This window comes from Mercenaria mercenaria, unplaced genomic scaffold, assembly GCF_021730395.1.
Source record: "Mercenaria mercenaria strain notata unplaced genomic scaffold, MADL_Memer_1 contig_3877, whole genome shotgun sequence".
Classification (NCBI taxonomy): domain Eukaryota; kingdom Metazoa; phylum Mollusca; class Bivalvia; order Venerida; family Veneridae; genus Mercenaria; species Mercenaria mercenaria.
Window position 1 is genome coordinate 3,660 of NW_026462059.1, and position 12,577 is coordinate 16,236.

Genomic DNA, 12,577 nt, shown 5'->3' on the forward strand with positions numbered 1-12,577 from the left:
ATAATTCATTCTGGAACCGACTTTGTATATTTTGTTCGTGGATGTAATTAACGTGTTGGGGTAACATAACAAGAGGGCCAAGATGGCTCTAGGTCGCTCATCTGAAAACAGGCCATAACAGTGTAAACATATTTGACATAGTGATTTCATGGAAACAAATATTCTGGCCAATTTTCATTAAGATTGGACCAAAAATATCGCCTCTTGAGTTTAAACAAGTATTGTCTTAGATATGACCTAGTGACCTAGTTTTTGACTCGAGATAACAAATATTCAAACTTGACCTAGATTTTATCAAGGCAATCATTCTGACGAAATTACACGAAGATCAATTGAAAAATATAGTCCCTATCGCAAACACAAAGTTTTTCTTTGATTTGACCTAGTGACCTGTTTTTGACCCCAGATGACCCATATTCAAACTCAACTTTCAATAAGGCAATCATTCTGACCAAAGTTCATGAAGACCAATTGAAAAATACAGTCCCTATCGCAACACAAGGTTTTCCTTTTGACCTAGTGACCTATTTTTTGACCCCAGATGACCCATATTCAAACTCAACTTTCAATAAGGCAATCATTCTGACCAAAGTTTGTGAAGACCAATTAAAAAATACAGTCTCTATCACATACAAAATGTTTTTCTTTGATTTTACCTAGTGACCTAGTTTTTGACCTCAGATAACCCATATTCCAACTCGACCTAGAATACATCAAGGTTATTATTCTGACAAATGTTCATGAATCTTGCACCCTTCAAAGAAAAAGAAATTAATTTGGTCAATATGCTATATTAAATGATGTATAACATTTATGTCTCCCTAAATCATTTTTACTTTTATATTGTCGCAATTTAACAGTATTTACAATTGCAACAGAATGCCTTTCGACAAGGTAAAGTATTTTCAAGTGTCAAAATCCAACACAATCAATTCAGTAGGATGAAAGAGACCTACTTTATTGATCAGATTGAATGATGTATTTTAATAACGTAAGAAAGGATTTTATACATAAACCTTGACACACTCGCACTGAGCAAATCTCAAAATCTTAAAATAGCATAGTGTAACTGATGTATGACACATTTATCCGGGTTTCGCTTTTGAAATGTTCTGACTAAATAGACACTTCGTTTTGGTAACGCACCAGTGACCTGTTTGTTATTACAGACCTAAGAAAAGTAAACTGTTCAAAGTACGAATGAATACAAGTTAAAGCATAGCAAAAATTCCTTCTAGTGCACATCTATATAAATTTATATTGATAATCTTGTAAAATTTTGGTTGCAATATCTGTTTTAAATATTGGTCATCAGTGTGTGGAACCCAGGGGTCGGACACAAGGACAAGACCATCCTACCTTATCAGATAGTCGGTTGACAGTGGTTAGCAGGTTGGACTACAACGTCAGCGATCCGGGTTCGATTCCCAGAACAATCCGAGTCCGGTATCCGAACCCAGATTGATTCCTAGTTGCGTCTGATATCCCGACTAGTGTTCAGTGCTGGGTGATTTACTTTAATTGGTACTCTTTCCAACAGTGTCGGTCTAGACTAGATGCTGGGGTGGTAAATATGACGCCTGCAGTGGGCTCGGCTGGCAATAAGTTGTCGACTACCCACGTTAAACAAGAAAGTTTACTTATTTTTAAGCGCGGGGGGGGGGGGGGGGGGGGGGTGGAAAGAGGGAGGCGTTACATTTTGCACCAAGGGTGCTTTAAATACAAAAAGCTTAAATTCTGGAAAAGAACTATGTTGTTTTATACTGCCTAACAATGTCAAGTAAGTATTTACGCTAACATAATTTGTTAAATCCAACAACAAAGTAAATCCGTTACCACTTTCAGTTGAGTAAATACAGTAATAAGAATACACTGGCTATACACGTTGACCCGGTCAGTAGTGTACCATTCGTTGCGTGAATTTGTTGCGCATTATTAGAGGGTCGCAATGGGGTTTATTTTCACACATTGACCATGCATTCGAAGGTAACGATAATATTCAGTTATTTACATGTAAATTTGCTGATATGTGTCTACCTGTTTGTACACATGTAATGCTCTTCAAGAATAAAGGAAATAAAAGAATCAATCAATCATCGGCAAGTTTAGTAATATGTAATCCACGGAGCGCATTCAGTCAGAAAGTCGCCTCAATTAGGAAAGAATAATTTTAACGTCAGAGGTTATTTCTAAGGTCACTGAGTTTGATTTGCCAGCTTGTAACGACAACAGCTTTCGAGGTCATTGCTCAGTCAAGTCTGACTTACCAACCCTAAGTGTTCCTTCTCAATAAAAGGAACAATAAATATTGGTACAATAAATACTTCATCCCTTTAGGTTTTATCTTAGATTTTTTCTTGCTTCTTTCACTTAGCAATGTAGGGATAATACACGGTTTTTTTGTGTATTAACGTCTGCAGAAGCCCGCGGGATTGTTTACCATTCTTGTTGTTCTTGGAAACGGTAAACATGTTTTTAATATCCATAACCGGGGCACACATAACAACAACACTACTAAAAGCGTGATTTGAAGGTTTTTGAGCATCTTATTTTTATTTTTAGTTATTACAAATGTTACATTACACATAATTTTGCATATAGCTTAAAAATTTGATAAACAGGAACAGAATTATTTTAAGAATAACAACTTTACATTCGAATTATTTTGAGTACGAACAAACAGAGTACGGATGAGTACGAAGCTAGTGACTAGCTTTCGAGGATATGAATATGAATTCTGCGAAAAATCAGGTAAAAACAAACCGACTGATACTAACAAAAATCATTAATATAATACCTAAAAACAGGCAGTAGCACAAGTTACACAATATACTTGTTTATTCACAGTTATTTACAATAACTGAACAGACGCTTTGTAAAGGGAGTAAACTCTAAGAGAAGCTAGAGCGTACATTGATGGGGGCAGTACGTTTGGGGTTGGAAACTGATACAGCTAAACATACTATAGATTACATTTTATGTATAATGCTACAAGAAGAGGTTATTATGGAAGAAACAAGATGCAGATGCCAAATATCAGTCTGCGCAGAAATACATACATACGGCCCTGGCAAAGCATTTCAAAAATAAAAATCATGTATTAACAGCACGTGAATTGCCTTGTTTGCACACGATTTTCCTCCCGTTTATACATGGGCGGATCCAGTGAAAAAAAGTAGTTTTTATGCAAGAATGTAGATTTATAGAACATTAACTTGAAAAGTTAAATGTATTTTACTATATACGTACACAGGCATAGCATATATCATGTTTGTCGCAGTCTGGTCTGAAAGTCTGTTTTTAGAAGTAGTCTAAACCAAAAGGGATGCTGCATCCATTTGTCCGTCTTGAAGGGGGATTACAAGAAGCTGTTTTCTCCACTACCAGGATCGACACAAGTACTAACACCGTAAGTGAGATAGCAGACATTTCTCGAGCTGTAAAAACAAATATCACGAGCATTTGTTTTATTATCAAATACATAGGCTCTCATGTTTATGAGCTAGTTCTTCAGCTTTTAACTCGTCAATTTTTATATGTGCTTTTAATTTCTCATACTGTACTTTTAAAGTTTAACGTCCACTTCTAAACCTTTACCCTGCCAAATGTTTGAAATAGTCTGGTCTATCATTCAACTGGGACAGTACCATTTATTATCAAACATGTAAATTGGTTGTTCAATGAAAATTTACTGACTGAACTGCGAACAGTGCAGACCATGATCAGCCTACAAGGATGTGCTTGGTCTGGACTGGTCGCAAAGGCAAAAGGACTTGCCGCCGACAGGCTAAAGAATAAGCCTTCAAAACAGCGATTTGTATAATACTAGAATTACCTTGATAATATTGCATTCAGATAAAAACACAATGAAAATAGTTTATTTCTCGGTTACAGAAAGGATATGTTTACGAGAGACAAAACATAAAAGTATTAAGCTTAGTAGTAAACAGTGAATTCATATCTCCACCGTTTCATGTCCATGTCCATATCCCTGAACTAGGTCACATTTGCCGTGACTTTGACTGACTAAAGTACATGTGGGTCAGCTCTATTCTAAATATAGAACGTTCGTGACAGATCAGGGCACCACCTAGTGCTTATATAACTACGTTTTTTGAATTCCCAGGTTGTCCCCTTAACACGTGATGCACGACACGAATGACAACTGTTAGATCGTATGCATGTATTTACGTTAGTTGTTGAGATTTATATAGCCCACTTAAACATTAAAAGCTTAACCGAGCATAAAGAAGTATATGTAAAGTCTAATTAGAGATTTTCAACTTACTTCGACGTGGACTGTGGACATCGGACTGCGTACTTACAGTAGGGGTTTTCTCAAAATATTTAAAGGTTCGCAAGAAAGAAAACAAGTCATACTTATGATATATATGTTTCTTTCACCTATACATGTGTAGTAACTTTTGCCTTCATTGTAGAAATTAGTATATTGTGACATATAATACGTTTGAAAATGTATGAATAGTGAACAGGCTACATTTCACACACGTAATCGCAATTTTCAGATGTCATCTAAATACTCAGTCGCATTTTACTTGCCTTTAGCATGTTCTTTAAATATCCGTATGCTTTAACATTTTGTTTTGATATCGAGACATTTCTCGTGTTACCTATCTTCTGTGCGACTCGAACTATACGACATGTGAAGTTTCGAACCCTCGGTACTACGATAATACTTCACCTTAGTCAATAAGTTCATGCATTAAAGAAGTTCAACTTGAAACATGGATTTAAATATAACGGCGATTCCTATAAAAACAGTTTGGTTTTAATTTGTGTTCGTCCATACGATTCCTAGACTTGTTTTTCTAGCAACAAGATAAGAAAAAAAGCAGTACAAAATATTATTGTGAAAAAAATAATAAAACATTCTGAATAAAATGAAAGTCCGTTTAATTTTTGTTGCATAGTATAAATACAGTGTTCTGGTAGACTTCTGTATGAAAAAAGTCATTGTCTTTCATTAATTTTGATAACTGTACAATGTTCCATAAAATATAAGTTTTAATGAAATATCTTGAATGATTTCGTTCAACATTTTGTCTACACATACAGGAAGTTCTCATACATGTATCTTTCATTCCCGTCGAAACGAGATCTGATACATTACCATAATTTAGTGACAACATCCTGAATTAGTTATGTATCAGCATGTTTGAATATAAAAAAAGAATAGCATATCGGAAACATTACCATAATTTAGCGACAACATCCTGAATCAGCATGTTTGAAAATAATAAAAAAAGGAATAGCCACTTCGTATTACCATAATCTGATATCAGATTTTGAAAAATGATCAAGACAGGCTCGGTCTTGATGACTGAGGTCACGCAATGACATTTTCATTTTGACATTTTGAGTCATGCTTTCGATAATGGAACATTTTCATTGATATCAAAATTGCATGTTAATTTAAGTTTTAAATTCCTGACTTTTTTCAAGTAACTATTCAGTAAGGATTGTCATGTCTCAGCTGGAATTTAATATTTAAGTACCGTTAAAACTTGCTGTAAAAATTTCAATCTAAAACCCAGCTGAGACCGAAAATTGTTTTCTGAACAAAGGGCCTGGGACGCGTCCAAGGTCAAAGTTTCGATCATATTCCAAAATGTTTTATGGCCAGTACATGCATAGAATTGGCAACGAAATCAAGTTTTGACATAGTCAACTCCAGTGACACCATCTTAGCAAATCTGTGTGGTCATTTGATACAACCAGCTTAGTAGTCGAGACTAGCCTTTTTATCATTATTGATAAAGCCTTTTTAGTAGAGTACCTTTTCGAGCGTATGAGACTCTGCTTCAGGAAACTTGAACAAAGATTTAAACTCATGATAACTCAAGGTCTATATTGGTTTAAAAATTAATAATGTAGCCATCATGTACGAGGGGCTATCGAAAAATACGTAGACACTTGTAACTGACTACTGAAATGTGGAGTTGTCTATAATTGATTTGTTAATTTGTGTTTATTCACGTATAATTTACCTAATATGAAAAACAAATAATATATTATAACGTTATAAAAATGTGTTTCTTGTGTTTAAACGACCATATGTACGCTCCTATGGCGCAAGCCGAAATAATAACCAAATAAGAAAAATACTGCAACTTGTTTATGCATATTGTCCTGGTGATTAAAGTCAAATTGCGCCAAAACATCAGGTTTACGTTGTCTGACGTCATTATAATAAGTGTGCAAAATTATGACGTCATAATATAACACGTTATTGAAATATTCAATGTTTTGTAGTACAGGTGTGAAATCGTAAAACGAAAAAAATGACAACGCCGAAATTGACGGAGCAGCGCGCTGCTATTAAATTCTGTGTTAAACTGAATAAAACGCCCTCGGAAACCATGAATATGTTGTCAGATGCCAATTTGAAACCGCCGGTATGTAGGGCACTTGTGTATAAGTGGCACAAACGTTTTCGAGAAGGAAGGGAATCACTCGAGGATGATTCCGGAAGAGGACGGCCAAAACTTGTGTCTTCTGCAATGATTCAACGAGTGAACGACGTCGTGGATGAAGACAGGCGAATCACTATAGGGGAAATATGCGATAGAATTCATGTGAGTTACGGAACTATACAAACAATATTAACTGAGAAACTCTGTATGCACCGTATATGTGCCCGTTGGATACCTCGTTTACTATCTGCTGATGACAAAAGCCGTCGTGTTGTGGCATCCAGGGATTTCTGCGCCGTTACAACAACCAAGGCGATGCGTTCTTGAAAAGAATCATCACGACAGACGAAACCTGGCTGTTCTTTTATGACCCGGAAAGTAAACAACAATCGTCCCAGTGGAAGAGATCATCATCACCACCTCCATTAAAAGCAAAAGTTGTGAAATCGGCAAAAAAGAATATGTTTATATTCTTCATGGACATGGAAGGAATGTTCCTTAGTCACGCAGTACCACAAGGACAGACGGTCACAGCAGCATACTATTCAAAGGTTTGTTATGATATTCTATATAACAATGTAATATGAGTATTTGTATTTTTGAAACTACTATTATTATAATAATCTAAAGTTATTCAGTATTTGAATAACATACATGAAGTATTTAATTTGAACAAAATGCGTAAGCACGTGATTTGAAGATAAGACATCTCTCAATTTTCAGGTCATCAAACGAGACTTGATGCATGCGTTACGAAAGAAACGACCACACATTGCAGCTGAATATATTATATTTCATCAGGACAATGCACCAGCCCATCGTGCCGAATCAACCACCCTTGAAATAGATATTCTGGGGTTTGAACGGCTGATTCATCCTCCTTATAGTCCGGACCTCGCACCCATGGATTTCAGTGTTTTCCCTGCCTTAAAGTCTGAATTGCGCGGTCACAAATTTGACAATCTTGATCAGTTGCGATACGCCATGAGAACTATACTTTCCAAGAAGTCATGTGATTGGTACAGAGGTATCTATAACACTTGGGTCCAGAGACACACGAAATGTATAGAGAAAAACGGCGAGTACTTTGAAAAAGTTTAAATGACTGACGTCACTGACGTCGTTTTACTTGCACCGTGTGCGCCGTGCTGTAAGCAGTGACTAATTTTATAATACCATGAAAATGTAACTATTGATTTGTTTACTGTAAAATTTTCAACATTTATTGGGTGAAAATTAAATATTTATGCTGTGTATATTTCGATTATCTATTACAAACCATTTGCTTAATATACCGAATGTCTACGTATTTTTTGATAGCCCCTCGTATATCACGACAGGGTGGCCGGGAAAACTGAATGAATTCAGTACCGTATAAAATTTAATTCGTAGGGTTTGAAATTGTTAATAATATATTATAGCACGTGCGACATTTTTTTTTACTGCTATGCGTTAAAATTTCATGCATCGTATCGTACATATTCAAAATTGTGCGTCGTACAGTAGCAGTTCAGCATCGCGGGTGCAATAATATGAAACACCATGTTTCCATAAACACTATACCCTGAAATCCCGAAAATAAGCCGCGGCTTATTTTATATTTTCGTAAGGAATTGGTGGCTTATTTTCGAGACCGGCTTATTTTTGAGTCCGGCGAACTTTCGAGTACATATATCCGGTAACGATTTAAAAACCTGCGTATTTTCGAGTGCCATTTTTTTTATACCGGTATTTGATTTTTAGTCAAAACATCGATGTCGGTAAATACTTATACTTCTGACATAATTACCCATAGAAAAAGTTTTGTCTGGCCTAACAAACAAAACACACCTATGTTTCGATCGCCAAACCGTGAACGGGTATGAATAACTTGCATAATACGTGACAAACACCGCTTTGTGATATCAATTTAACAGTTTTATAGGCTTTCTTATATAGTGGTATAATTACATGTACAATGGTGTTTTACAAGTTGTAAATAATGGAAACGCCAAAACAAAATGGTAGAAGCTATACGAGGGAATTTAAACTGAAAGTTGTGTCTCATTACAAAACGTTGTCAGCTGGAAATATTAAAGATAAAGTAATAGACACAGCCCGACATTTTAACATAGAAGAAACCAATGTTAAACGTTGGCTGAAAGCTCAGGCGGACATTAAAATTTCGCCAAAAGGTTCTAAAAGTACCGTTTCGGGACGGAGAGCTTTATTTCCTGACATGGAATCTCAGTTTCATCACGAATTTCTTGAAATTAGACAAGGACTGAAAACAAAAGCTTGGTGGTTCAAATCCCGTGGAAAGGAACTTTGATACAAAAAAGTGAACGGCTTATTTTTGAGTACGGCTTATTTATGAGCCCTTTTTGCCTGTAGTGAAATGGTGGCTTATTTTCGAGACCGGCTTATTATCGAAACCAGCGTATTTTCGGGATTTCAGGGTATACATTCTTTAATACCAAAAATTCAATTATCATAATAAGTAACTTGTAACATATGTTGCTGTGATCCCGTACGCATAGGGACCACCTGAGCTAAAATAGGCGAACCTCTTGCGGCGCAGGGGAAGAGTGTCTGTCTCCTCACCAGGAGGTCATTGGTTCAAATCCTGGATTATAGGGTATGTTTTGCGTTGAATCAACAGCCGTTTCCACTGCTAGCGAATACTGGCTAGAACTTCACGACAGTGACAGCAAACATATAAATAAGTTGCAGCACTTCTAATAAAAAAGAACAAGCTTGATATAGATCCTCTAGCTTCTTGTTTATAAATACGGTAGTCGAAAGATTTGGATGAATACATTAAACAAAAAGTTATATAAAAGGTAAAAGGGTAAACAATTTATGCCCCCACGCTGTAAAGAATGCTTGTAACACAAAATATATCGGTAATTCATATTCAATAAGACGAATAATAAAAATACTTATAACTGTCTTTTCTCAGATATTTTAAATGGACACAGTATTACGGCCACCGGATGATAAATATGTCACTGTTCAGTTATGCATAGCTACCTCATATACAGTTTGAGAAAACCCCGCAGTCCGTGGTCCGCAGTACGTGTCGAAGTAAGCTGAAAATCTAATATAAACACGTTAAACTTTTAAAAACTTATTTAAATCATACTATATTTTGTTTATTTTGTTCACATTGCTATTATCTCTATAAATGTGTATTTGATTTTTCATATTTAATACATTTTCTGCGTATCGATTATTGACAAGCTTTAAATGCAGAAGTATATCGTGGCGATTCATATATGTATATCATTATACATGTAAGAAGGTCATACTTTACTTCGCGTAAAAGTTAAGGGGTATATATAAAATGAAATTCAAAAGAATCAGGAACTACTTGGATAGTGTTAATCTCCCTTGGCACCTGGGAATCCAAAAATAAATTATTAGTTATATAAGCACTAAGTGGTAGCGTGATCTGTCACGGACGCCCGACCCACATGTACCTCAGTCGGTCAATTTTGTTTGTTTGTTTGTGTTGGGTTTAAACGCCGTTTTTCAACAGTATTTCAGTCATGTAACGTCGGGCAGTTAACCTAACCGATGTTCCTGGATTCTGTACCAGTACAAACCTGTTCTCCGCAAGTAACTGCCAACTTCCCCTCATGAATCAGAGATGGACTACGAATGTTGTTTACGAATGAATAGATTTAACGATATTTCAAATAAAAACCAAGAAATGTATTTTTATCGGACTGCAGATTACAACTGAACGTGGGTGGATTTTGGCTGTTCTTTTTTAACGTTTATTTTACAGATTGAAAGAGCGCTATAAATATCTTGTAAATAATAATGTTGAAAAGATCGATGTCCTGATATCTAATTTTATTTTCTGATACCACTTAATATCACGTCGACGTGACGTCAACATAATATCATAATAACGTTTTAGCCTAGATTAGGGTTTAATAAAGTTTCGGGGCGTTTATTCAATGCAAAAAGTTAGTATTCATTGAATATAACAGTCCCGTTGAAACTTATACGATGATATTTTCAAATATGTACTCAGAAATTTCGCAAAAGGAATGCTTATATTATGTAAAAATCATGCCAAACTCTTTTTATGAAATTATTGTTTTCGACCGGAATGACTAGGAATGCGTAAAAACTGTCCAATAGATTAAAAAAAAACACTAAAATTATTATATAAATTTATTCTACTTTATAATGAGCGAAAAAATACGGGGGTCTCCGACTTCGTTTTCGCTGTGTTGTCTTAGGTTTTCACCTACCCGCCTTTTCATACGCAGTGTTTGTACATCAAAATTTCAGAAAGAGCTGTTTGTATTTTAGGGGGAAATAAATTAATCACAAAAAAGTTTACAAAAACATAAATTTTATTTTGAGCGTATTCTAATTTTGTAAGCCATTTTTTCCGATTTCTTTCCTATTTTTATTGTAACACTTGTATACCTGAATGCATGTTACAAACCTAATGAAAAAATGATATTGCTGATTAAACATTTAACTGCTTGTTCTCTCCTCCGTAGATCTATTTTTAATTTTCTGAAAATGTTCCTGGAATGTTTTTGAATAAAATACTACTACGAAATTTCTTGACTACCGGGTTCACGCTACGGTGCTATGAATATTGGGTAGTTTAGGAACAATAAAAATGTTACGTTATTTTCCTGTTGTTCTTTTTTTCAACCAAGTTTAAAATGTCTGTTTGTAGGATTTATTTGCATCCTTTATTTTACGGCTGGTTGCATTATCAATTTTTTGTGTTATTTGGTTTAAGCCCATTTTAACTGTTTCATACATAGTTAAATGCAGTTTTCCTCTGAATCTGAAGATATTAGTTTGAACCCGGCTAGCTACAGTGCTCCATGGAGTGGGAAAATTGTCAATTTCTTACCGATTAGAAACTGTAAAGAATGGACGTGTAAGCAGACCACCGTGACATCATTGGAAGGTTCGTGACGTAAGTAACGGTGTAAACACAACACAATGGTTATCAAATGCAAAGGTGAAATTACTTATTCATTTCATGTCCGTGCATATTTTTTGTTAAGCAGACTTTGAGCAGTTATGTTTCGAGGAACCCTTTTAAATTTTTTTTCGTCAAAGTTTGGAAACGCACTGATCTTTCATATCTTATACTTATTTAAAAAAAATACACATACTGATTAAAGCGGTGGAAGTTTTTATCTGAGTGTTATAAATATGAATACGGTCAAAGGCTGACAAAATCTTTGCCATATTTTTACTTTAAACATGATTTTTTGTTTGCTTCATGGCGTTCATTCGAGCTTTCATATATATATATAAAAGTAGGCAGTAGTTATATCCACTCCTTTGATGAACTACAAGTAGTTTGTATTAAAAGTTTTTTTTTAAAAAATTATAATAAGCATTTAACAATGAAATAAAAAAGGAGCGTTTAAATTATCAAAACACACTTTGATAACTTACAATTGTATTATTACTTCACACTATTGTAAGCACTTGTTTAAAGCAGCATGCCTCCAGATTTGGCCAAAAAATAATCTTTCTTTCAAATTAAAGTTTGGTCTTATTATGAACATTAGAATATGACTTTTTCTTCTAAAATATTCTAAAAGTTCCAAAGCAAGAAAAAAAATATGACCGCGCCGGAAATCGAACCCCAAACCGCCGCGGCAATAAAGACATTTTTCCGTCGTCGTAACCAATAGCGCTACAGCTGGAGTAGAGAATAATATCTTTAAAATATAGATATTAATAGTCGAGACAGTTTACCTGAAGTAAAAGCGTGACAAACGCGTTTCAATTTTCATCGTAAAAAGTAGTAGAACAGCAAATTCTCAAGTGTTTCCGTAACATAAAGTTTGTCAGTAATTAAGTTTTAAAGCCTTCTTCTTAAGAAATATAGCATTTATTTCAAGATATCTAAAACATTTTTTTTGTTGTCGAACGATCTTCAGGCATACTGCTTTAAAAGTGAACATGGAGTTATTTTCACATTAAATTATTTCGACTTAGATACTGCAAAAACACAACTTACGTATAACTGAAGAAGTATCCTTTTGTTTAGTGTACTCGAAACTGGTTTACTGAGCAGATAGACAGAGATATTTATACAAAAATTATCTCGGATTATTATGGCTATTTGTTGGCATTTTTTTCGCTTTTAATATCTAAAAAAC

At 34.9% G+C, this 12,577-nt stretch overlaps 2 protein-coding genes across 2 annotated transcripts; both read left to right on the forward strand.

Moving 5' to 3' along the window:
• The first annotated feature begins 6,302 nt into the window (after positions 1–6,302).
• On the forward strand, positions 6,303–6,761 carry LOC128553479 (protein GVQW3-like). Its single transcript, XM_053534642.1, has one exon. It carries the CDS (start codon positions 6,303–6,305, stop codon positions 6,759–6,761), a length of 459 nt encoding a protein of 152 aa, XP_053390617.1.
• Positions 6,762–6,916: 155 nt separating this feature from the next.
• Positions 6,917–7,535, forward strand: LOC128553480 (histone-lysine N-methyltransferase SETMAR-like). The gene is made up of 2 exons (XM_053534643.1): positions 6,917–6,985; positions 7,158–7,535. The coding sequence occupies exons 1-2, from the start codon at positions 6,917–6,919 to the stop codon at positions 7,533–7,535; spliced, it is 447 nt and encodes a 148-aa protein (XP_053390618.1).
• Positions 7,536–12,577: the final 5,042 nt, after the last annotated feature.